A 26,338-nucleotide genomic window follows, 5' to 3' on the forward strand; every position below is an offset into this window, starting at 1 on the left:
ATGAAATAAATATCAATTAAATTCCTTATGAAACGGAAAAGGGATTTTACTTACACTCCAGCTACCAAACATATCATTGTGTGTTACATAAATAATACGATGATTAGAGACGACCACAAATTCCTGTTTTGCCACGATTTCTTCGCAGTAAACAAAGCTGTCGGTACTGGCATATTTGCCTTTTTCAATTTCCCTACGCGAAAAAAAAATATTCATTATTTTTTATAGATAACTTTATATGGACCATGAACTTACTTCAACAATTGATTTCCCTTGGCTTCATCTAAACAGTAGGACCTTAACAATTTATCTTCATGGAATAGACGTGGTGGCCGCAGCCGTGTGGTTTCATCTTGTACCTCGGTAGCCCGTTTCACGGAATCAAAGGTGCCATGCGCAAAGTCGACAATACCAGCTGTGGGACGTGTAACCAAACCAATTGTTCCCTTACCCAAACCTTTGAAGAAACCTTCGACACCTTCTTCTTTGGCTCCGGTAATTGGTTTCGTAACACAGCCAGTAACGCCATCAACAAAGCCCTAAAAATAGCAAATGGAATTGTTGATCACTGATCTATGGGTGGGATTTCATAATTTTTGGATCTTACCATAACTAAACCTTTGCCACTGCGTGCCATGCCTTCTTGGAACGTTTTAGGTTTGGCATTCATAGCTTGACGTCGTTTCTTTTGGTATTCATCATCGAAGGTAAGTGCAGCCAGGCCTTTACCCATGGCGCCAGTTATTCTGTGAATATAAAAATAGAGGAGGTTAAGAAGACCATAAAAGGAAGAACTAAGAACAACACTGTTTCCCAGGAACACCCTCAAAATGGATACATCCCTCATCTATCATTAAAAGTACAGTCCTATGCTTTCCATAGAAAAACAATGAGGGCCTTAGACTTTTTGAAATGCACTGGTTATTTAGAACAGTGGTTTTCCCACTTAATCTGCCTCTAGCTCTGGCAGCTTCAATGGGTTGCGACCACAAACCTACACAAGGAAGTTGAGTAGGATTGGTAGGGCAGTTGAAAAGGTGCAGTGTGTGCTGCGGGCCTGTAACTCATGTTGGGCAGATGTTTTGCACGGTGTTATCAATGCTTCCCCTAAAGGAATTCTGACGGCTGTACCGTCCCAAACGTAGTTGAGCCAAAACAGCTCTTGTTTGTCGAGGTAGCTGACGTTCTTGAACTCCAATAAATGGACGATGTACTCCGTGTATATCTGCGATCTAGGGGTTCTCTCTTGTAAATTTGGACTTTTTTCTCTATATCATAGACTCCCTCTTTACATGCATGGGTGGGATGTCCTATCCAAGGCCGACTTCCGTATTGTCAGTTGCTTTTCATTCGCGCATGAAACTAGGGGTTCTTAAATCGATTTCCCCACTACTGCAAATTTCATACAATTACTCTAGTATGGAACTCGATTTAAGAACCCCTAGTTTCATGCACGAATACAAAGTAACTGACAATACGGAAGTCAGCACAAACACATAATCACACACATCAGTAGAGGACAGAACCAGAAAAGGCCGTGCGACCGAACAGTCATGGTGGCTCTTGACCTATCGAAGGCCTTCGATACCGTCAACCATGCCAAGCTGTTCGAGGATATAGAGAAAACTAATCTCCAGCCATGTTTGAAACGTTGGGTAATCAACTATATGTGTGGACGCCAGTCGTTTTTAGGATTCAAAAACCAGAAGTCCAAAACCCGTAAAGTGAAACAGGGAGTTCCCCAAGGAGGGGTGATATCTCCGGAACTGTTTAACCTCTACCTTTCTGAAATTCCACACCCTCTAGACGGCATAGAGATAGTGATGTATGCGGATGATTGTAGCTGACCTAGTTCAGTTCTTCCATCTGAGGAATATGAAAATATCCGCCGCTAAATCCACAGCCACGCTTTTCACCACATAGACGGCTGAGATGAGGCTCCCACTGAGGCTCGATGGTGCACTGATTCCGACCACTAACTACCCTAAAATACTGGGTGTAACGTTCGATAGCATGTTCAAGTCGTCCGCGCATGCCACAGCTATTTGCAATTAGATCAGAAGTAGGAACAAGGTTCTCAAGTCGCTGGCCGGCAGCACTTGGAATGCTGATAAAGAAACCTTGTTGACCACCTACAATGCAATAGGACGGTCTGTGGTAAGCTATGCGGCGCCAGCGTGGTCTGCAAACGTTAGCGCATCGCAGTGGAAGAAGATTCAAACCTGCCAGAATGCCGCCCTGAGGACTGCAACAGGGTGCATCCTCATGTCACCAGTGAACGATCTTCACGAGGAGGCGAAGGTTTTACCGGTGCGTCTGCACAATAAGATGTTGTCGATGCAGTACCTGCTTGGGTGTTACCGCCGTGCGCATCCCTGTCACGATTTAATGGAAAGGGTCCCCCACCCAGGCACGTCAGGAGAGACCTTCATGATCTAGAGAGAGAGGTCCAAAGGTATAAAAGAGAACCGCTAGATCAAGTACCTGCTTGGGTGTTACCGCAGTGAGCATCCCTGTCACGATTTAATGGAAAGGATCCCCCACCCAGGAACGTCAGGAGAGACCTTCATGATCTAGAGAGAGAGGTCCAAAGGTATAAAAGAGAACCGCTAGATCAACGAGCCTATCAGGCAGGCTTGAATAGCATTCACGCCGTACTTGGAGTCCATCCCCCATCCATCGCAGCGGAAGAACGCCAGCTGCCAAGGCAAACACGAGTGGTTTTAGCCCAGTTAAGATCCGGACGATGCAGCCGCCTCAATTCGTATTGGGCCAGAATTGACGCCACGATACCCAACATATGCCCAGCATGTGGATTGGTACCACACGATACTCTGCATTTATTCAACTTCCCAGCCAACCCCACTCACCTGTCTCCTCATTTTTTATGGACGCAACCAGTCCAGGTTGCAGAATTCTTGAACATACATGCGTTGCTACAGCAACAACAACGGTAGTCAGCCCAACTCTGCCTTATAGGCTTGCGGATCTACGGAATTTATTTTCTCCTGTAATGTTGGACCTTTCTCTCTAGATCACGAAGATCTGTTCTGATATGCCTGGCTGGTGGTAACACCCGAGCGTGAACTGTATCGAGAGCATGACATTATATTCTTCGTTTCCTCATGCAGATGGGCTACTGATGACATGAGAAGGCACCCTGTTAAAATTCTCAGGGCAGCGTTCTATCAGGTTTGAATATTTTTCCATCGCTGACCACTCTGGAGCCGCATAGCTTACCACAGACCGACCTATCGCGTTATATGTTGTCAACAAGGATCCATTACCTGCATCGCAAGTGCTGCCAGCTAGGGTCTTGAGGGCATTGTCTCAGCTTGTCGCAGTAAACTGTGGTGCTTGCGGATTATGTAAACATACTGTAGAATGTGACCAATAAAATCTTGGGGTAGTTAGTAATTCTGTAACCATCGATCAGGACATTCAGCTCAGTGCTCTTAAGAGTCCGTAGATTTAGTCGTGGATATTTGCATATCCTCAGGTTGTAAATGGCGGTAACATCGATCGGATAGGTGTTCTACAAATGACATTAGGAAGGTGCCCGACCCCAAGATCGTCGGCATACGTAATGATATCAATACCGAATGAAGGGAGTGGGATACAGGAAAAATAGACGTTAAGCAGTTCCACCTTTGGTGAACTCCCTGTTTTACTCTACGGCACTTCGACTTCAAAAACGGTTTAGATACTCAACTCCCGGCTCATTCAGCTTTTTCGTTATTACCTTGATTATTCCGCCCAATGCCTTGGGTGAGTTCCTAATGGCCTTTGCAACATCAGCCACTGTAAATTGTGGTGATTCCTCCTTGGCAGAAAGTAATCTAATACGACGTAACTCTTCTCCTAGCCTTGTCAACCCCGGGGTGTTCGACAAATTTTCTTTTAAAATAACTTGCGCACTTTTTCGGATCAGTCAGGGTAACATCGCCTAACGTCACTGAGTTTCTACCTTCTTTCTTCCCAGTGTTCGAGAGAAACCGTTTCCCACAATTAATATATTTCGGCTCTAAAGTTGCAACTCTTCAGATGTTTCGCTTATCCTCACCGACCAATATGTTCACGTCCAGTGCCCGCTTCCTGACTCTGTGGTCAGTGGAGTTGACTTGACGAAGTTCATCAGGGAGCATGATTGGGCAAACTTTCTTTCCGCCTTCGTTAAATACTCCAACAGCCTTAAATAGCTATTAAATGAGTTAAACAGATCGACTGAGCTATGAATACCTCCTTTAAAATCAGATATCTACATTTTGTTCTACAAAATCTGACATTTCGTTTAAAACGAATAACTGTTTTGACTAAAACAGATGGATAGAAGGAGTTCCTAAAAATTAGTTTGGGCTGCAGTCATTGATATGGGAGAAAGAATTCTTCCAATTTCTCTTCCAAGTGTTCGTTGGACTTTTTGTATGATTACAAGAAATGCCAATAAGATATGATAACTATTTATAATATACTTACTTTGATACTGCACCAGCAGCACCACCCACAGTGTGGCCAAACAAAGAGCGAACACCCAATACCAGACCTTCAGCAAATTCTCCAGGACCTTGAATGGCACCCTAGTAAAATCCATAATTTATTAAAATACAACAACAATAACCATTTTAGAAAAAAAAAACTTACCTGGAACGGTTCATAGAACAAATCTTCAACACCTTTCTTAATGCCTACCACCAAACCATAGGGATTACCCAGCACATCCAAACCCAAGACCAAAACATAAATCTGTTTCAATGCTTGACCCGTATAATGGGATACAATTTCCGATTTCAATTGGTCTTGGGTAAAGAATTGATATTCTCGTTCGAAGAAAGCCAAACGAATAACGACATCATTGACATCGGTTAAGGTAACACCAACACCTTGCAACAGATTCGATAGGAAACCAGGCAACGCCGATGTATCAACACCAGCCATAGAGAAACTGACATGTACTTTCATAGGACCCAAATGTAAATTATCATAGAAATTCTTTTGTTGTTGTTGTGAATGACTTTGCACCAAATCCGAGAGTGGTTTTTCAATTGATTCCACATCATCTTTGAACAGCTTGGCTTCACGTTCATCATCAACACTGGCCGAAAAGAGTTCAGCAATGGCCATAAGGAAGACCAAATCAACTTTGAAATGGAATTCTTGCATAAGTACCCGAGCATATTTATACTGTTTAACCGTGGAGTGTGGTACTACTCTCTCAACAATACTGACTTCGACAAAAGGTTTAAATTGTATTGACTTGGCCAGCGTCTTGGGTGGAGGTATTGGTGCCAATACAACGGGGAATATACAATCGGTTAACTGATTGTCCAATTGGATACGATTGATTTTGGCATGAATTTGAGATTGGAAGGGTGACGAATCTAGCCCAATCCAAACGCCAGGCTGGAAGTAACGTTTGATCTCGCGCAGTGTGTTAGTTTTCATCATGGTGTTGTTTTCAAAATCGATCTAAAAAATATGATTAAAAATTAAATAATATTAAAAAGTATTTTACATTATTTTCTCTTATAATCAATTTGACTCACTTCATATTTTCCATCCAATAAATAAGATTTCTTGGTATTTCGCACTTTGTCCAATAAATATTCCTGATACATGGCTTCCAAGCGTTCAGTTTCATGCAAACTGAATTGTTTGTAACGTTTTTTGGCATGTTTACGGGTTTCCCACACAATACCTTAAGGGTTTAAATCACATTAAATCTCTGGTTAATTGTATAAAACAATATATACCAACCTGAACTTGTAATACCCAAATAAAGGATATCAACACCAGTTTCATTGTTCACCAACGACAAGCCAATACCATGGATTTTAATTTCAATAGATTGGGTAATGCTTGCCAAGGCATTGGTGGTCTCAGATTTCTTGGCAATGCCTTCATATTCGGTGAATAGTAACACACGTTGCAAACCATTCAAAAATGATACCCAATAGGGACCACTATCACCTTCCAAACTAACAAGAAAATATATTTATGTTTAAGTAATCACACTTAAAATTTAATTTGTCTTACGTTATCTTTCCAAAACCATCACGTCTCAAATCGTTCTCCACATTATTTTCACCACACACCAAAATTTTTTCGCCTGCCGGATTACACCATGTGTAGAGTACCTTTTGCTGAGGCTGTAGAACCATTTTATTGCCCACACCTTTCTCGTAATAATATACGGGATAACGAGTATGATTGACTAATAAGCCAGGAGCATCTCCAGGATTATATTCCGTGAATGTTATATAAACTCCACCCTCAGTGGTTTGGACATCAACATTAACACCACCATTCTGGAAAATTACAATTTGTTTAAAGAAAATTGAATTCAATTTGTATATGGATTATACATACCTTGTGCATATTCAATTGCAATAAATTATTACATGGTTCGGAGTACTTGAATGGTACAGTTCGTTGACCATCGACCTTAACCACCAACATGTGATCGGAATCATTGCGTGGCCATAAGGGGAAGCAACTATTGGGTTCCACCTACAAATTGTAACAAACATTAAACTATTTGGGTTCTATATAGAGCAGGGCTATATTACCTTATTCCAAGGATCGCCAGGCCGTGAATTTTCCTGGACTTCAATAAGATAACTACATTTGTTCATAATAGTATAATAGGGTATAAATGTAATTTGTTTGGTCAAGGAATTTTGAGTCAAGTGATTATGAACACCAATCTGAAATGAAAAAAAATTATACATTTAAGGATGGTTTCTGGAGAAGTATGTATCCATGGTTTTTGTTCCACTTTTGTTCCCCGTCCACAAATCCCGAATATACTGGAAATTTTGTGCGTTGAAGGAACAAATATGATGTCACATTGGATCCATGATGTCGATATCGTAGTAAGTCTATGTATGTGAAAATGTTTGTCTACGTTGTCAGAATAACTCAGCAAAAAAAGAGTTCGTAATATTCACCATGAGGAGGATATTTTTGTATACTACAGGAAATTGAAATGACTATGGGTGGGACTAACAGGTTCTCCTCCAAAGTAATATAATAATTCGTTCATGTTTAGGGAAGTTCGATTATTTTATTTACCTCGGGTTTTACTATTTTTCTATACATTCTCCAGCACTAGCTCGGGTTCCGGTTTCCGCCACTAAATCTAGGGCCACTCTGTTCACTACATGGACGGTAAGAAGAGAGTTCAATGTCGTGGTCGATGATAGCAGAATTCCGACCACAAACTACCCCAACATTTTATGGGTCACATTCGACAGCACGTTCTCGATGTTGTTGTTGTAACAGTGTTTTTGTTATGTTTATTTGTTCGTTCCTCTGTTCAATCTGGCTCTTGGTCTATCTCCAGTTCCAGAAAAGTGGCTGCTTTGATGGGATGTAGCCACAGATCCACTGGAGTTAGATGGGTAGGTTTGGCGGGGCAGTTAAAAAGGTGTTGTGTGTCGTGCGGGCCCATGCCGCATACTGGGCAGGTGTCTTGCACGGCGCGATCGATTTCTGCCCAATAAGAATTTAGGCGACTGCAATATCCCGAGCGTAGTTGCGCCAAAACTACTCTAGTTTATCGTGGCAGCTGATGCTCCTCAGCTGCGATAGATGGAGGATGTACTCCGAGTACTTTGTTCACACTATAATTGCTTAAGGCCTTGGCAACTGCGTCCGTGTGAATGCTATTCAATCCTGCTTGATATGCTTGTTGATCTAGGGGTTCTCTCCTGTATCGTTGGACATCTCCCTCTAGAGCATGGATATCCTTCCTGATCTCCCTGAATGGCCCGGGCCTACCCACAAGATGGTGATTGGGATGGCTCATACGATAACATACAAGCAGGTACTGCAACGAAAGCATCTCATTGTGTTGCTTTACAGGAAGAATTTTTGCCTCCTCATGTAGATGGTCCACTGAAGATTTGAGGAGGCACCCTGTCGCTGTTCTCAGGGCTGCATTCTGGCAAGTTTGAATCTTTTTCCAGTTCGAATCACACAATCTCGGGGACCAGACTGGAGCCGCATAGCTTACCACAGACCGACATATCGCGTTATACGTGGCCAACAAGGTTTCTTTATCTGCACCCCAAGTGCTGCCGGCCAGGGACTTGAGGACCTTGTTCATACTTTTCAACTTGTCGCTGATAGCTGTGGCGTGTGCGCACGACGTGAATGTAGTGTCGAATGTGACCCCTAAAATTTTAGGGCAGTTTGTGGTCGGAATTCTGCTACCGTCGACCACGACATTCAACTCACGTCCAAACTGCGCTGTCCATGTGGTGAACAGAGTGGCTGTAGATTATGTGGGGGAAATCTGCATATTCCTCGAATGGAAAAAGGTGGTAAGATTGGTTAAATAGTTGTTCAGTCTCTCACAGATGTCATCAGGATAGGTGCCCGACGCCAGGATCGTGCAATCATCCGCATACGTCACGATCTCAATGCATTCTGGAGGGAGTGGAATACAGGAGAGGTAGAGGTTAAACAGTTCCGGGGGTATCACCCCACCTTGGGGAACTCCCTGTTTCACTCTACGGGGTTTGGACTTCTTATTCCTGAATTCCACGTACGACTGGCGTCCACACATATAGTTGACTATCCAACGTTTCAAGCTTGGCCGGAGGGTTGTCTGCTCAATGTCCTCAAACAGCGTAGAGTGCCTGACTGTATCAAAGGCTTTTGATAAGTCAAGCGCCACCATCACTGTTCTATCGCACGGCCGTCTCTGGTTGAGTCCTTTACAGATATATGTGGTAATGGCGTGCAGCGCTGTTGTCGTGCTGTGCTGCTTACGGAATCCATGTTGATGATCGGCAACTTGATAGCTATTTCTGATACTGGGGAGGAGCAAGGCCTCAAGTGTCTTTGCCACGGGCGACAAACGCGAAATCGGTCTGTACGATTCACTTTTGCTGGCATCCTTGCCTGGCTTCCGTAGTGGGACCACCCTGCCCATTTTCCAGACTTCGGGAACAACGAGGGTGGCTAGCGACAAGTTGAAGACTTTTGTGAGATACTCGACTCCCGGCTCATCCAGCTGCTTAAACATTACCATGGAGAGTCCATCAGGGCCCAACGCTTTGGATGATTTAGCGTTCCTGATGGCATTGGCAACATCATCCATTGTAAATTGTGGTGGTTCATCCTCGGCAGGAAGAGATCTGATGCGACGTAATACTCTTCTCTTCGCCCTGTCACTCTCGGGATGCTCGACAAACTGTCGATTGAAATTACTTGCGCACCTCTTCGGGTCAGTCAACGTAACGTCGCCAAACGTGACTGAAGTCCTATCTTCCCTTCTTCCAGGGTTCTTCCCTTCCCTTCTTCCGTTGTCCACAATTCACCTATACCAGCTCCAATGTTGCAGCTCTTCAGATGATTTAACCATTTGTTCCGCTTATGCTCGCCGACCAGCCTGTTAACTTCCAGTGTCAGCTCCCTGACTCTGGGGTCATTGGGGTTGATACGACGAAACTCATCACGATCGTTTGCTAATCCCGTCGTCTCTGCTGGGAAATTTGGTCTTACTTCGGGTATTCGACCAGCAGGGATATGGCGAGCGGCTGCAGCAGTGATGATGTCCCGGATCGTCCTTTCCGCTACCCGAACATCAGAAGGATTGGGCAATTCTCTGAAGCGGTGATTGGTGAACTCTCTGAAACTCGGCCAATCAGCTTTTTTATGATTGACGAACGTGCGGCGTTCAGAGGTGATGAAGTCGGGTGGTCTGCTAATGGAGACAATTATGGGGAGATGGTCTGATCCAAGGGAAATTACGGGTTGCCAGGTAACGTCATTTGTCAGACCAGGTGACACGATGGTTATGTCAGGCGAACTGTGACACTCTCCTCTAATTCTGCTAGGGGCGTCCTCATTGACCGTGCAAAACGTAGAGCTATCAATCTGCTCAGCCAGCGCTGTACCTCTCTGGTCGTTTCCGAGGGCCGAATGCCACATCTCATGATGCGCATTAAAATCCCCCAGGACCAGACGATTATGACCTTGCAAGAGCGGGCTAATGTCAGGCCTATAATCAGGGATACAGCTATTTCTCGGCGCGATGTATACATTCAGCAACTCTATCTCGGCAGCTCCACACCTGACTGCTACCCCCATACATTCCATGTACGGGTCATTAGAGACAGGCTCAAGCGAGATAGGTCTGTATTGGACAGACTGGTGCAATAAGAAAGCCAATCCCCCACCTCCACTTCTGGTGCGATCTTTCCTCAGAACATTGTAACCATCACAATTCTCTAAGCTGTGGTTGTTGTTCAGCTTGGTTTCCTGCACCGCCGCGACCTTCATGTTCTTCCGACTCATAAAATCTACTATCTCCTCGATCTTACCTCGGAGTCCATTGCAATTCAATTGCAAAATGGCTGCATTTTAGGGGATTGGGACAGCAACGGCTGGTGTTAAAGGCTGCGTGTGCGGTTGTTGTCGAGGGGACTGCGGGGGAGTTTCGTAATCAGGCGACGAGGTAGTCTCGTAATCCGACGACGACTCACTGGGGACTGGGGACAGCATGCAGCAACATAGTCCCTGTCGTAGTCCCTCACGTGGACGAGTCCAGAGCAACCCCTTAGATGCACCCACTCCTGAACTCTATTGCATCTCACCGAAGGTTGGATGTGGGTGAAGATGCGGATGTGACAAACTGAGCACAGATATATTTGTCCTGGGTTTTCCTCCGTCCCGGCTCGGACCAATAAAATTCGGAGCAGGCATTCCGGGATATGCTGCTCCCAATACAGAAAAACGAAACAAATACGAACATGTACACACTGAGGTGGCAGCCGCTGGCCGAAACATTGGTTTTGTGTTGTTCCGGGTCAATCCGGTACGAAAGAACCCGCTGCCGTGGGATTGGCTCGTTCTCGTCGTCCACGCATGCTGCAGCTATCTGTGACAAACTGAAATGTGGGAACAAGGTCCACAAGTCCCTAGCCGGCAGCACTTGTGGTGCAGATAAAGAAACCGTGTTGACCACACATATAAAGCGATAGGTCGGGGTCTGTGATAAGCTATGAGGCGTCATTTTGGTCCGTAAGTGTATGTGGAACGCAATGGAAAAACATTCAAACTTGTCAGAATGCCTTCCTGAGAACAGGAACAGGCCGCCTCCTCATGTCTTCATTGGACCATCTACATCAGGAGTCAAAGATTCTTCCAGCAACACAGTGAGATCATTTTGTTGCACTACTTGCTTGGTTGTTACCGTGAGATCTATCCCAATCACCATCTGGTTGGTAGGCCCGACACACCCAGGCACATCAAGAAGGATCTGCTGAGGCATATCAAGCAGGTTTGAAAGGCATTCACACGGACGTAGTTGCTAATGCCACAAGCAACTATAGTGTCCTCGGAGTATATCCCATCTATTGGGATATTGAAGTCGCCTAAATTCTTATAGGGCAAAGAAACAAAACATCAGCCCAGTATGCAGCATGCGCCCCCACCACAACACACTGCACCTTTTCAACTGCCCTGCCAAACCTAATCATCTAACTCCAATGGATCTGTGGTTACATCCCATCGCAGCAGCCACATTCCTGGAACTGGAGATAGACGTAGAGCCAGATTAAGCAGAAGAACGAACATACAAAAATATAATAAAAACACTATTACAACAACATCGTTACCGAAGTCTGTACTTATTGCATTCCTTAAGTGTCTATGGAGCGGGTCATTCTAGACATAACACGCTCAATTAAGCCTCTTCCCTATCTCTGTTCTATCTACTCTCCTCCTACTTCTTTCCTATACTTCCTCCCTTCCTTTTCCCCTCCCACCCCCCTTTGTTATCTCTTTTAAGAATGAGCACAATGGGCCGCAGATCTCTAGGTGAATTGGCTGCCAACAAGCAACAGCAGCTGCGCAACCTATAACCCGGTCAGCGTGTCATCTTTGATCATAAACAGAGAGTTTGTTTTACTGTTATCTCGAAATAATTTCTGGTACGAGAACAGTCGTACCATGTGTTCTTTTGCATCAAAGTACGTACGGCTTCTGTGGCTTGTGGTTTACATTTCCTGAGTCGTTTAGGAATGTGAAACTTGTCTAAATTTGATAACGATTTTTGTTCGACACGGCGCTCAAAAATAAAATAGCACTACACAAATCGATCGAATCTTCTCTTGACGCCTTGAGAATGTTAATGAGAAATCGTTTTTTATATCTCCACATGAATCAGAAAAATATTCAATTTTACTCACCTGGTATGTTTGATCATTGGTCTTACAGCCGATGGAACCAAATGAACCGGCCACATCTAGTGGAATCTTATTACTCCATTCACCATTGTCCACACGAATTGTACACGTTTTCTTATCGAACAAATATTTATCACGCATTGAGAACAAAATTGGTCCAGTATATTCGGGTGGATGATATAAAACTTCAACATTTTCACTGTCGGTTTTGTAACTTAACATCTGGCCAGTCTTGTTGATGAGCCAGAATGGTGAGAAGAGGGTAATCAATAGACTACCATAACGATCTTCAAATCTGAAACGAAGCAAAACAAATATGTATTAAAACATGAAAAGCGAGGAAGTCTAACATGGTTGTTGTAGAAAAATCCTCCATGATCCCATGTTTGACTTCGAGCAGAAATCAATATCTTACTTAACACACAAATCCATGCTCATTTTAACATCCGAATCATAAGAACTAAAACGCCAATTGACAACACCCATTTGATTTTCGCAAATTTCTGTGGTGCAAGACCAATCACGTTCTAAATACTGAATCATCTGTATTGACAAAAGATGAAGAAAATCAGTACTTGTAACCGGTGGTAATATTCTAAGCCAAACTTACCCTTACAACCAAATAACTTTTAGACACCTTACTGCGTCCAGCTAATGTCACCGTTGGCAAATGTAAAACACTACCAGCTTCAATATCCTTTTCACCATAATCCAATAGATCCTCCTTGACAAAGGTATCAACTTGTGACTGGGATTTTGTTTTATCATTTTCCGAACCAGATGAGAGGGATTCTTCTGTTTGTACAGCTTCACTGGCCGTGTTTGCCGCCTGGCGTACTGAACAACCAGCCACAGAAACTGTAACATTGATGGGCAATGAATTGCGCAAATAAACTGGTGGTCTCAAATGCAAGGTATAAAATGCACTGAGTAATTTGAATTTATTCGTGTGCTCATGATAGATTTCAGTTTTTTCACGGCTAACATTGATGAAGAATGGTTCAAACGTTTCAATGGGATCACATTGCAAGTGGCGCATGTAGTTCATATCTGTGGGGAAGTCATCCCATTTGATGCCTTGAACGGATACGTTATAGTCCTTTAAAGGAGACAGAGAGAGAGGGAGGAATTTACGTTATTTAAAAAAAAAATTTTTATATTTGTTCCTCATAGAACTCACCTCTATGCCAAAGAACAAACATTTATTTTCAGAATAAATGGCATGTAAGGGTACATGATAGATGCTGCCAGGTTCAACAACACCAGCTTGAATCATTTCTCCATTCTTGGCTAGTTTACGGAACACTTTCACTGGTGTGGTAAAGTGATTGTGTATCTAAAAAAGTGATTTTAGTACTTGGATTCAAAAATATCTTTTAAATTTTAAACTCACATTCAAAACACTGTGTATATTAATGACTGTAACACCAAATTCCATTTTCACTTCGGATACAATACCCCATGGATCTTGATTTGTGTCACGATACAATGGGAAATATCTCTTGTCTGACTTGCTGACAGGTAAAACTAATTGTTTATTGATATTTCCTATTGTGACATAAATATTTTGCTCAAAGGCATCAGGTCCATCGCATACAGTTTTCGATTGTAAATATGCCTTGCATCCAGGCGATATGGTGCAATGTTGTACGGTATTGGGTGACACCTCTTTACCCTGTTCACTTTGGAATACCAGCGATTTGTTCCCACTAACACTGCCATATGGCATATGACATTCGTGTAGTGTAAATGCGCCACGGGTAAATGATAAATTCAAATCAAAACCTGTGTCATTGATAACAACATGACCAGCCTCAACATCCGATTTACTTATACCACTAGGAGCCATGGCCTTACTGAAGGCCTCTCCCAATTGTGTGACAATATCCAAAAATGTTTTACTAATAGTCATCTCCAAATTCTCCTCAGAATGTATTTTAATTGAGGTTTTCGACTCCTCCTTGTCTTCCTCAATTTCCGAGACAGTTTTTTCAATGGCCAAATTGAAATTTAATTCCCATGGTGAAGTGACGCGCTCGCCATCTTTCTTGATACGTTCATTACGTTCAATGACTGGTTCCCAATCGGCCAATGCTTGATTATAGTAATTCATGGTTAAGCTAAGACGACCGCTGGCACTTAGATTTGAACTCCAGTTATTGGCCATGGCCTCTAAAGTGGTGTCAATTGAAAGTAAAGGTGTGGTAAAGCAGCCGATACCAGATTCCAGTATTAAAGCAAAATTTTCAACTTCAATAATACAGCATTCGCGTTTGTTAATTGTGGCAACTGGTTGAGGTGGCTCCAAAACATAGATGGCATCCTCAGCTTGATCTGCAATGAAAATCGTTTAAAATTTAAATAAAAAATAGAAAAGATCTTTTTATTATTTACCCGGTTTCAAAAACCAAAAATCATTATCCTTGAACTTCTTTGGTGTCCAAATATCACTATAGTTGGCCTGTTCCAAATTCTTACTTTCATCAGCACTATTTGAGGTTAAGGATTGCATGGTCTTATTAAAAAGTTCCAAGGCTGATGGTGATATATTAATGAAGATAGCACTGGTTTTCAAACTAACATTCATGCCCTCTTCACCGGGTGGTGTTGAGCTGTGCAAGTTTATGAAGCAAGGATGCAAAATAAAATGTTGGGTCGATTGACGTCTCTCTGGTGCAAAGGAACACATGTACATCTTCAACTGATCAATTTTACCATCGATTTTTTCGGTTTTGCCAACAACGCGGTAGTTAATGTTCACAGCCATCTAAAAGAGAAGAAATTTATTTTGATTCAATTTTATGCTTCCTAAATTGTTGGAAAATTTGTACATACATTAAATACAATGGCACTGGTGTTCATATCGCTCAATGTCTCCACAAGAATGATGTCGGGCTCTTCAATGATCAGAGTTAGATTCATTTTCTTGACATCCTTATCTTCTTCGGTAACTTCAACCTGGGTGTTTTGACGGACAGCAGCTGCGTAAAGGAGGCAGAAAATGAATTAATATAACAAAAGGGAATTGCAATGCCAAACACTATTTTCAATCTAATCCAAAACCAGATAGGGAATAATTTTGTGAAATTAAATTAAGATTTTTTAAGGAAGAGGTAAATGAACATTCCTGTTTACCACAACCAAAAAATCTGACATTTTACATATTTTTTCACTTCTGAGTTAGTTTGAAATTCCACAAAAAGGCAATAAATTCGCGAAAAAACGCACTTTCTTAACACACTTACCTGCTGCACTTGCCATCGTTCTAATTTGACCTGGCTGCTGATGTTGTGGCGCTATGGCCAAGGCTTGTGGTTCTTCTTCCTTAACTTCGGGTTTCTCCTCACTTTCTGGCACTTTAATGAACTCCGTCAATTTCAACATAAAGTCAACACACAAAATCAAATCAAAACTTGATATGCGGACTTTAGCCATGGTGTCATTTTGTTTAATAACCGCTGTTACATCCAACATATATTGTGTGTCTCGAATTGCTTTGCTTTCGCCTTGATTTGATGGCGACCCTAAATGTTCCTCTAACTCGACATCAAACCAATCCTTACGGCATAGATATTTTTTAATTTCACTTGTATTACTGGGTCGGGTATCTTCCAGCTGCATATTACACAAAACAATATTTGTGGTTAAGGTTTCATCCATAAGTTTGGTACCCTTTAGTGAAATAACATAAAGGCCAAAACGGGCCAGACCCTCATTTACATCGGCCATTAGATTAATAACCACACCGTCCAATTGGAAATTGAATTTGAATTGTTCACAAACGCGTTCCTGTTCAATACTCTTTTGGCGCAATTTTTCTTTTAATTTTTCCCCTACTCTCTTTTCAGGTGTTTCAAGAGGAGTTTTGGGTAGGGATGATGAAGGACTCTTAGGTTGTGCGGGAGAGGGTGGTGGTGCTGCAGCGGCCACATTGGGGAATTCATTGGCACCCTCACTCATATTACGATTCAATATGGACATTATGAGGCCATAATCATCGGTAAAGAGATTCAATTCAATTTGCCTCAAACGCCCTGAAATGTCAATTTCTGGTTGCTTTTTATACCAAGAAAAGGACAGGTTACGCTTAACAACCAGCGTAAAGCTGGTGGGATCTAAGATATTCAATTTCGATTTGAAACCGAAATTGGAATCCACCACATCCAGGGGGGCATTCAAATCCGAAGAATGACTTTGATATTGTTGTGTTTCTTCCAGGATATTTACTCGTACCAAACGCATATCCTTTAGTACCAATTTAATTTCATCCATAACTGCTGGTCCCTTCTCATTGTCGGGAGTTTTTATATCAGTAATTACATTGCTTAGATTCAACTGACCCAAATCAAGTACAATGGCATCCAAACTCTTGGAGTCAATGGGTACAATGATGACGGGCGCCTTGACTTTGACATTTAACTTCATACGTGTAGCCTTTTCATAAACAGCCACAGCATTTTGTTTGGCAGCATCAGCAGCTGCAGCACTAGCATTTGCAATTGCTTGCTGGGCAGCTTGGAAGTTATTCATAAAGCTAAGCACCGAGGTGACAAACCAATTCACAAATACAATCTTCATGCAACCAACTTCAACATTTATCTTCATATCATCTGAATTGTAATTACTGGTCTCATCCAAATTATATTGGACCACATCACATCTCAAAGCATCCTTGCCCACAATCGACAGGATATTGGAGTGTATGTTAGCAGGATTCATATCACGTATCAGAATATCCTTTAAGCCCAATTGAATTTCGGTATAAGACGTCTTAAGTACAACACCAGCATACAAATGGTTTACTTTCAACGAAGCCAAAGACCGTTTGCGGCATGTCAGCTCAAGGCCAACCTGTTCCAGATTGGCCTCAATCTTCATTTTTATGCTTTCGACTACATTTTGCTTTGTACTACGGCGTGACTTACGCGCTACAGTGGCGGTGGGTGACGGCGTGGTGCCGGTCAAATTGGAGAACTCATTTTCTTCGGCAATACGTGTCAATTTGAAAATAACACCCTCATCAGCGGCCGCAGAAGCCACACGATCCTTGGGTTTAAGTTGAGGTTGGGGCTTGGCAACTGAACTTAAAATTTTATCCACTTTACGTTGCAGCTGATCAGCTATTTCCATAATATGCAAAAGATTCTCTTGATGCAATATAATATTTAGGGTGGCAAAATTGATTTTGGCCAATTGTTCAATAGATTTGTATTTGGTAATAAAATCGGGTGTCGTCTTATCCACAGAGGTGAATGAAACATTTAACAAGGCCTTGCCATCTTGGGTAAAGCCTGGAGTTTCAATTACCACCAGTTCTTGATCCTGTTTCGCTTGATTTTGCTCATAAGACATTAAACTTATGGCACCAAGTCTAACAGTGGGAGAGAGAAAAAACTTTTTATATTTTGTAATATTTCTAGAATGGTTTCATACTCACTTTGCCTGAGCCACCAATTCAAAGGTACGCTGAGCCACTGACACTTCCAGTTGTAAGACTTGGAATGCCAACAACTTATGAGAATCAGGCACCGGAACGCTAGCTGTACTTTGAGTATCCAAAAATTCAACATCTGCTTCTTCTGAATCCTGGGACTGCGGTGATGGGGTATTGAATTCCAATGAGGAGCCATCACTCAATGGTGACATAACATCTATGGTCGATGTCCTAATTAAGGTTACACTAAATTCTTGAAGGGCAAAACTTAACTCCAAACTGGTGTATTGAACCACATCAACATCTGTGGCCAAATTAGAATTGGCCAAAGCTTTGCGTCTAACATCCTGGTTAAGGAATTGTGGTATGGAACGTATTATTGATGTACTGCTTAAGGTCTTAACCAAATTAGTTTTAGGTGGTTCAACAGGTGTCTCCTTTTCCGGCAGGGGTATACTAAGACCCACGCTTAACGCCTCGAATACACGATCTTCGGATAGATTCAATTTAATGGAAGGCAACAGAATACCTATTTTTGTTTTAGGCAAACGGGGATCATCATCCACCACACAAATCTCACAGTCGACAATCACTGAGGTGGGTCGCAGTAAATGCATATCGGTGTCCATCATTTTATTCATTACCAATTCCCAGTTTTCATGGGGTTTAACAACCATCACCTGTATATTTTCAATGGAAACTTTATAACGATCATAGGCCTTATCCAAGACCATTTGTAGAATTTCATCCTGTTCCTTGCCACTCTGATATAACGTGGTAATGTCCTTAGAGGCATCTTTACGTGGTGCTGAGGAAATACGCAGCTCACCAAGACCCACCACTACCAAAGACTGTTTGCCTGGATCATATTTTCCTCCCTGGGGCAATATCAATATGTTGGGCATAAGTCGTATGTCCAGTTGAACAATAGCATGACTTTCAATCATGTATTGCATGCCGGTGGCAGAACGTTCTTTGAAATTGGATATTTTCAAAGTGGCTGCCCCCTCCAATTCTGAGAGATTCACCGATTGTTTGGGCACAAAGACTTTCATCAACTTGAGAATTGTCTCTGCATCGTAGACAATTTGCAGAGGACGTGCGGTGACTTGAACACGTTGATCACATTCCTTGTCCAATGGATTGGTTTCAAAGAATATATCCAAGAGATTATTTTCATGGGATATATTCGATTTGATAATTGTGGGAGCCACATTGTCTTTTTCAAAACCAGTCAATATCAATTCGTTCATGCCCACAGCGACGCTGAAAGTGTAAATGAAAACATTTGAGTTTTTATTCGCAAATTCGCAAATCATTTCGAATCACAAATCTATTTTTGTGGGAAATGGAAACATTTCAATGGGAGTATATCTTACCTTACAGCATTACCACCAGGGCGCTGCTTTACCGTACATTTAGTTGTATTAAGTTTCAACAACATTATTGTCTGCAGGGAATGATAATCCGTCGAACCTGGTTTCTCGAAATCATCATATAGACCTATTTCAAAGCTACCCAAGGTAAATTTCATATGCACCGCTTCATAATGTTCCGGCAGTTGTAGCGGTGCCATATTATCCTCATAACCAATTGCCTTCGCCAGCTTTTTCTTTTCTTCTGGAGTCATGGCAGCTTGAATGCTTGACACCAAATCCACTTGTTCATCGTCATCGCTTTTTTTACCACCACCAAACCAACCACCGAACCAGCCGGCTTTCTTGGTATTTTCTTTTTTAGTTTCCTCCTTTTGACGTACACGATCCACTTCCAGTTGGACACGTTTTCGTATCAACATCAAGTTGAAGAGATCTAATTTTTGTTCGGCCAATGCACAGGTTTCTTCAAGGGTTGCTGAAGGTTTTTTCGTCAAACAACGTTCTTTGTGGGCTTCGGCATAGGTGCGACAAAGTTGACGATGTTCTTTTATATGCTCCCAGGTGTAGGAACGATTCTTTGTCTTGATTTGCTCTTCCAAAACGGCAGTAATGGCAAATTTCCACCAAGTTTTGGCATTACCTTTGTAGGCTGTAATTTATTTAGGAAATATGGCTAAATATCTATTTGAATCTTGGAATATGAGGCAATATTTACGTGTATTGAACGGCCTGTATTTGCGATAGGGTACACCCAATGTGAAATGATTCATATCATCTAATAAACCCATTATAAGTTGGAACTGTGTGGATGTGAGGCCAATGTTTAGCTTTTCCATTTGCAAAGATAAATCAGTTTTTGGTATGCTGAAAGGTGGTTCATCACGATTTGGATCCGAGTTTAATAGTAATTTGGCCACAGATGATATGGGACCCAATACTACAAGGAAATAAGGATAAGAAATTAATTTTTATTTCATGAAACTAAAACCATTTTATTTTATCGACCTACCAAATGAATAACCTCTGGGAACATTTGATTTATTGGCTATATTATTTCTAAATAGCTGCACAATTTCACTCCCCGATCTGGTGCTATATGTTTCTGCATTGCAATTCATATAGACTGACAAACAATCCAGACTGGCCAATTTGAAGACGTGACGTATCACACCATCCACAAAGCATTTCTGCCAATTTTCATCGGTGGTAAATATTTCGAAGTCGTGTAGAGTAACACCAAAAGCATATGGGCTTTCGGGTTTGGTATTGTCTTCATATCTTATATGGACATTGGCAATTTTAACCTGAATATTGTTAATGGTACGTGCCACCAGTTTTTCAACATAACCTGGATCGGCTTTGTTATCTGGAAATAAGGGTTAAAAGAAGTTATTAAAATAGGAAATTAAGAATTGTTGTTTTTGTTATTTCTTCTTACCCTTCTCCAATTCTTGTTGATGGGCATCATCGAGAGCCTTTAATGCCGCCTGTTTGGTTTCCAGCTGATTTTTAAGTTCCTTCTCTTCATCGTACGGTACACTTGCTTTGGGTGCAACCAGAAGAAATAAATCTTCGATTTGTGCCACAACTGGTTGACTGTACAGTGACTTCCATGGTATTTTCAATACAAATTTTCCCAAGTGTCCGTATACCAGTTGTACTGGTAGATTTAAATCGTCTAAGGCATTTTCTCGTATTTTTAAATTGTTTAGAACAATATCACCTTGAAAATAGAAAAAAATAATAATTTTTAATTATAAAACATTTAAACATTTTCTTATTAAAATAAGAAAATCATGCATTTAAATATTCTTCTAAAGGAGAAGGTATACACCTTCGGCTACCTACCTCACAAAAGTTCAAAATTAATAGCAATGATTCACGACGTTATTAAAAAATAAGTCCAATTTCAAACTGAAACCCATTACTAATTACTCCTCTTGTTATGACAAAAATTTATTTAACTTTTTAATTTATTTCCAAAATATTTAAATAGTCCCCAAACATAAAACACACATTTTGTTTTAGAACAGCCATAAATAAAAGAAAAACTTGATGATAGCATGATGATACAAAAAAAAAAAAAAACAACAACAACGAAGCCAGTTTAGAAAATTCAGGGTCGTTTCATTTAAACATTTTTAAAACACACACTTAAAAAATCCGCCATAAGAATATATTGAGCCAGTAAACCTATCCAAACATATTCACCTCTACGAATGAAACATTGTCTCTGTTCCATAAAGGGGGGAAGGGTTAAATGTGTAAGCATACAACAAATCCGGTTTAATAGGGGCAGCAGTTGTTAGCAAAGCCTACAATGACCCTGAACTTTGTCTACCAAAAGAATAAGTTTCTTTTTTGCGTGTGAAGCGGAAGTATTACACTTACATGAGAAAATAGATGTGCGCGTTTTGAGATTGTTTCGTTTACAAAAACTTGAAACATTAAAATACATATTACTATAAAACAATGCTATTTTTATTATATTTTTGTCAAATGTTGGCGTCATCTTCAAGAGTTTATTTTTACCAGGGTGATAAATGTTATTTAAAGACAATCTGTCAAAAATATATATTTTTTTAATTTAGTTATTTTGCAATTGAAACAAAATTATTAACTCAATATTAAATTTATTAAAAACTACATACATAAATGCGAGAGGTGTGTGAAAAGGCGACCCTAAATATTTGCACAATACATATGTACATATATTGACTTCCCCTAGCAAACGAAAGGTATAATGTTGTAGTCATGATCACAACGTCAACATAACCGAGAAGTCGCCTTAAGGGGTTATGGCCACCTATTAAGTACCAAAAAAGCCATCTTTCAATAATTTTTTACAAGGAATCCGTCAAGCTTTTTAGAAGATTTTTTCATCTGAAAGGTTACACATTGAGCTACCTTAGAAATTTTTATACCCTCAGCATTTCATACGGGCAAAATGTGCCTCATCGAAATAATGGTTTTAGACCCCAAGTATGTTTGGACGAAATGTGTTTTAGACAATTTGGAGTCGATTGAGCAATGTCCGTCCGATAACTCTCGAACGGATCAACCGATTCGGTCCAAAATTTTGCTTTCGCAATAATTCGTCCAAACTTAGTTTAAGTGTCCGATTACTCTTGAAGGGAATAAACGATTTGGTCCATACTTTGCACATCATGAAGTTTCTACTAGACTTAGATTAGGTTCCAATATGGAATCAGTCGGTTCATTCATTCGGGTACCTCCCACACAAAATTTCGGAGAAGTTCAGTTTAGGACCTGTTCTTGAACCGCTTTGTTTTTTTTTTTTTTTTTGTAGCAACTTCTATTCACTTCCCCCCGTACGAGAAAATAGTCTGAAAGATACATAGTTGTTGAAGCCCAAGATAACTCTCGAAAGGATCTGCCGATTTGGTCCATAATTTGGCCTTCATAATATTATGTGAAAATATAGTTTAAGTTCAAAGATAAGCCATTTCGGTCCACTCCTTTAGGTACCTCCCCCACAAAAGTTCAAAAATGTCCGGAAAAATTGTGCGCAGTATAACTCTTGAAGGGAGTGACCGATTTGGTCCATACTTTACACATCGTAATATATCTAGCAGATATAGATTATGTCCGAATATGGACTGTCTTTGTCTACTCTTTCGGGTACCTCCCACACAAAATTTCGGATAAATTCACTTTAATACCTGCTCTCGAATCACTTTTTTTGTTGAAGCAACTTGCATTCGCTGTCTCCATTACGGCGGTAAAATCTTTATCAGGGGCAAGTCCATACTTCTTGAGAAAACAGCCTGAAAAGTGTAAAAAATTCCTATGACACCATATGTAGTGGCTGGAGCGCATGGCAACTCTCGAAGCTTTGAGGTTTTATGCTAGTTCATATTTTTGTCGGGAAGTTCATACGCCCAAAATTTTGAAACCCCCAAATACATACGTGTTTTCGAGAAAAAGTATTTACACAGGCTGAGGGTATATCTCTGTCGGCAAAGACGACTGATACTTTTTTTACTTGTTTCTGTTGAAAAATCTTGCATAGTTTTCTGACAAATGCTCACCTACCAAACACTGTTTTTACTAAAGCAATTGGCGGTGCCCACTGCAGCTCTAAAACGGATAATCCGAAGAAGAAGATCGAATCATCAGTTTTCGAGCTACAGTGGGCACCGCTTTCAAAAGTCTCATTTCGAGAAAAACACGTTTTAGTTTCTATGCGACATACAAAACATAACCACAAGGAACGCCTGGGTACGATCCTCAATCACAGTTTAAAATTCAGTTATCTGAACTTTTATAAGGGAGGTGCCCAAAGTACTTGTCTGATATTTGACGATGTGCAACGTTTCAGATACTCAATTCGTAAGTTATCGTTTTCATCAGTCATTTTAGTTATAGACTGAAAGCTCAAAAACCGCTGCCGGAATTTTTGAGCTTTCGGTCTATTACCGCAAGAAGGAGGAAAAACTGCTACTGCACTAATACGACAATTTTAAACTTTTGTGAGACTTAATGTACGTTTGGAAGAAATTTTGCATAGTCCAAATTTTTGGCAAAATCGGCTACTCAATTCGTCAGCCATTGTGTAACCTATTACAACGTAATGTAAACAAAAATAACCTCTAACATTACTCCTTACTATGTAATGAGTACGGTGGTACAGAGCGTGTGTGTCCGATTACAAATCCGAGGGATGTGTGTCCATGCTCACCGTCGGTACCCGAGTTTTTTTTTTGTTAACAAACCAAAGAACAGTTAGTGGTGCACATGTGAGCGTTTAAAGAACCCGTAATGTTCGTACGCGTGGCACAGTGTGTAGTCAGTTCGGCTGCAAATCAGAAGTTTCCATGATCAAATCCAGCAGAGAGGCAAAGAAAATAAAAATGAAAACAAATTCCACCTCATCTGTTCTAAAAATATAACATTTGTTTTTAGCATATTTTTCTACTTCTAGTGCCCATAAAAAAACTAGTTCTTCTAGTGGTTATAGAATAACTAGTTATTCACAGCGACATGCCCTAGTTAAAATAATGGGTCAAAAAGTACTATAAAAACCGATTATTCGGTAATGATTTTTTTTCTGGGAAGCCAATTTAGTTTGTTCTGGCAGAGTTTTTGGACATTTCCTCAGGAAGTATGGAATTGTCCCCGACAAATTGTTAAAGAATATTGGTGTGGTGGTAGGAGTGAACCGATGTAGTCCATACTTGAACCTAAAGAAGAAATGTTACGATGTGCAAAGGTTTGAAAAAATCGGTCAAACCTTATAAAGTTATCGTGCGCACAATTGTAGGGGAAAAATATACCTTTTATGCAGAAGGTACCGGAGTAGACCGAATATGGACTATATTCGAACATGATTTATTTTTGAAACAACTATTATGTTGAGCATAGTATGAAAAATTATCCTGGAGGTTGGTTGAGACTACCTGCTGTAAACATTTTCAAAACGATCGGAGAACAGTTCTTAAACTGAACTTTTCCGAGAAATGTTTATATGGTGCCCGAAGGAGTGGACTGATATAGACCTTATTCGAAACACATAGATGTCTCGAAGAAATGTTAGATTAGGTTGAGAAGAGGGGCGATATAAAAATTGGCACTTGTCCGTATGGACATACACTTAAGCCAGAGTATACGCATGCTATGCATTCACTGCTTTCTGCACAATCGATTTTGTGCAGGTGCGCTTGTAGCTCTAGATGTTCCTTAAGGGGTTACATCTACTTGTCACTTTCAAAAAATTGAAAAAAATATTATTGGCTTATTTTGAGGTACAGCCCAGCAAAATTTGACGGAAGGGGTTCTTTGCGATGACATGATTTCATGTCATCTTTTGCATTGGTTCAAAGGAAGTCGTGAAAGATCCGATCTTTTCATCAGCATTTGTACCCATTCCATCGATCCAATAGAGATGATGTTTGTGTTTTTATTTACACACCTGTTTATTTTCATTTTGGTATGTTCCAGTACTGCAAAAATCTACTAATTTTTACTATTTTTTCCGATAACATAAAGGAAAAATTGTTATCGTAGTAAAAATAAGTAGATTCTTGCAGTTTCTGGAACAGACCAAAGTTGTTAGAACTGTCGTCGTGATGTTGTCTTACATTTCCTGCATATCAAACAACTAAAACTTCTAAACAATTGGTATTATATGAAGTCCCAACCATCGAGCTAAAAATAGAATCGGACTGCACACATTGCTATTTTAAAAGTTCCCTTGTCTGTTCTAAATCTGACATAGAATGAAATCAATCAAATCTCGCGTCTTGGAATTTGAAAAAAAAAGTCAGAAACGAAAAGGAACAAGAATCTGAAAATAATGAAGAAACTACTTTTGGAAAGAAACAATTAAAAATAAATTAATTAAGCATAAATGGTATTTTCCATAAAAAGTTTCTCCTCCCCGTTCGTTACATTTTGTTCTTAGAGATCCCTAAAGCAAGCCGGGTTGTAGATCCCTACATATTTCCGTCACTAAACAAAAGAGTATAAATTACCAAAATGTTGTTATAAAATAACAAAATTATAAAATAAAAGTAATTTACAAAATAAAAATACTTAAAGGAGTGCATTTGGAGTCCATGTTGAAATCTGAACTGGTGATGGGAAGATAATTGAAAAAACCTTTTGTAAGATGAAAGAATATCAGTTGCGGAGAACGGAGGAAGTAATCTTTTGCGGTGCAGCGGTGGTGATTACATTGCAATTTTGGATGTAAACTTTTGAAAAACTAAACTGATAAATTAATTGTAGCTATTTCATGAATTCGTTTGAATTAATAAAGAGTTTTGTTTTTCATGAAAACCATATTTCAATACAGCATTTCCATTTTCCAAACAAGACATGAAAATTTCATGCCAAGGGGTTGGTGAAAATGACATGCCAAAGCATTGGTTAAAATGACATGTCAAAGCATGGGTGAAAATGACGTGTCAAAGCATTGGTGAAAATGACATGTCAAATCATTGGTGGAAATGACATGCCAAAGCATTAGTGGAAATGACATGCTTAGGATCCAGAAAAGAATGTCATCTTTTGGGGTCCACGCTCAAATAAAATTCATCGATGAAGATGCTAAAAAGATGACATGCTAGATCACTTGCACCCATGATTGAATGTCATCTTTGGCATCGAACATTTTGCTGGGAGGTAGTATAGAGTATGCCGCAAAAAACGTCATCCCGATCGAGGAAAAATTGCGTGAGATATGAGCATTGTAAGGGAACAATTTATTGTGATTTGTATGTAGCGTGAAAACTTTAAACGCGCGTTTCTCGAAATGACATTTTTGAAGTCGGTGCCAACGATAGCTCGAACACGAATTGACCGAT

General features: G+C 40.6%; 1 protein-coding gene across 7 annotated transcripts in view; it reads right to left on the reverse strand.

The window, feature by feature from the left end:
* The window catches only part of Vps13 (vacuolar protein sorting 13C), a 46,114-nt gene that overhangs the window by 1,106 nt on the left and 18,670 nt on the right, over window positions 1-26,338 (reverse strand). For all 7 annotated transcript variants that reach the window (XM_073991484.1, XM_073991482.1, XM_073991487.1 and 4 more), the window contains 23 exons: window positions 20,449-20,733; window positions 20,020-20,376; window positions 19,726-19,947; window positions 19,011-19,659; window positions 17,635-18,897; window positions 15,443-17,568; window positions 15,033-15,178; window positions 14,592-14,964; window positions 13,591-14,531; window positions 13,378-13,533; window positions 12,808-13,296; window positions 12,613-12,740; window positions 12,201-12,492; window positions 6,567-6,704; window positions 6,367-6,507; window positions 6,034-6,305; window positions 5,755-5,975; window positions 5,544-5,695; window positions 4,642-5,466; window positions 4,477-4,577; window positions 608-746; window positions 256-539; window positions 55-193 (listed from right to left, as the gene is read on the reverse strand). In XM_073991484.1, the coding sequence (XP_073847585.1) occupies window positions 55-193; window positions 256-539; window positions 608-746; window positions 4,477-4,577; window positions 4,642-5,466; window positions 5,544-5,695; window positions 5,755-5,975; window positions 6,034-6,305; window positions 6,367-6,507; window positions 6,567-6,704; window positions 12,201-12,492; window positions 12,613-12,740; window positions 12,808-13,296; window positions 13,378-13,533; window positions 13,591-14,531; window positions 14,592-14,964; window positions 15,033-15,178; window positions 15,443-17,568; window positions 17,635-18,897; window positions 19,011-19,659; window positions 19,726-19,947; window positions 20,020-20,376; window positions 20,449-20,733 (9,839 nt within the window). The remainder of the gene's footprint in view (window positions 1-54; window positions 194-255; window positions 540-607; window positions 747-4,476; window positions 4,578-4,641; window positions 5,467-5,543; window positions 5,696-5,754; window positions 5,976-6,033; window positions 6,306-6,366; window positions 6,508-6,566; window positions 6,705-12,200; window positions 12,493-12,612; window positions 12,741-12,807; window positions 13,297-13,377; window positions 13,534-13,590; window positions 14,532-14,591; window positions 14,965-15,032; window positions 15,179-15,442; window positions 17,569-17,634; window positions 18,898-19,010; window positions 19,660-19,725; window positions 19,948-20,019; window positions 20,377-20,448; window positions 20,734-26,338) is intronic.

The sequence above is a fragment of the Musca autumnalis genome, unplaced genomic scaffold, assembly GCF_047663935.1.
Source record: "Musca autumnalis isolate F117 unplaced genomic scaffold, ASM4766393v1 scaffold_5, whole genome shotgun sequence".
NCBI classification, from domain to species: domain Eukaryota; kingdom Metazoa; phylum Arthropoda; class Insecta; order Diptera; family Muscidae; genus Musca; species Musca autumnalis.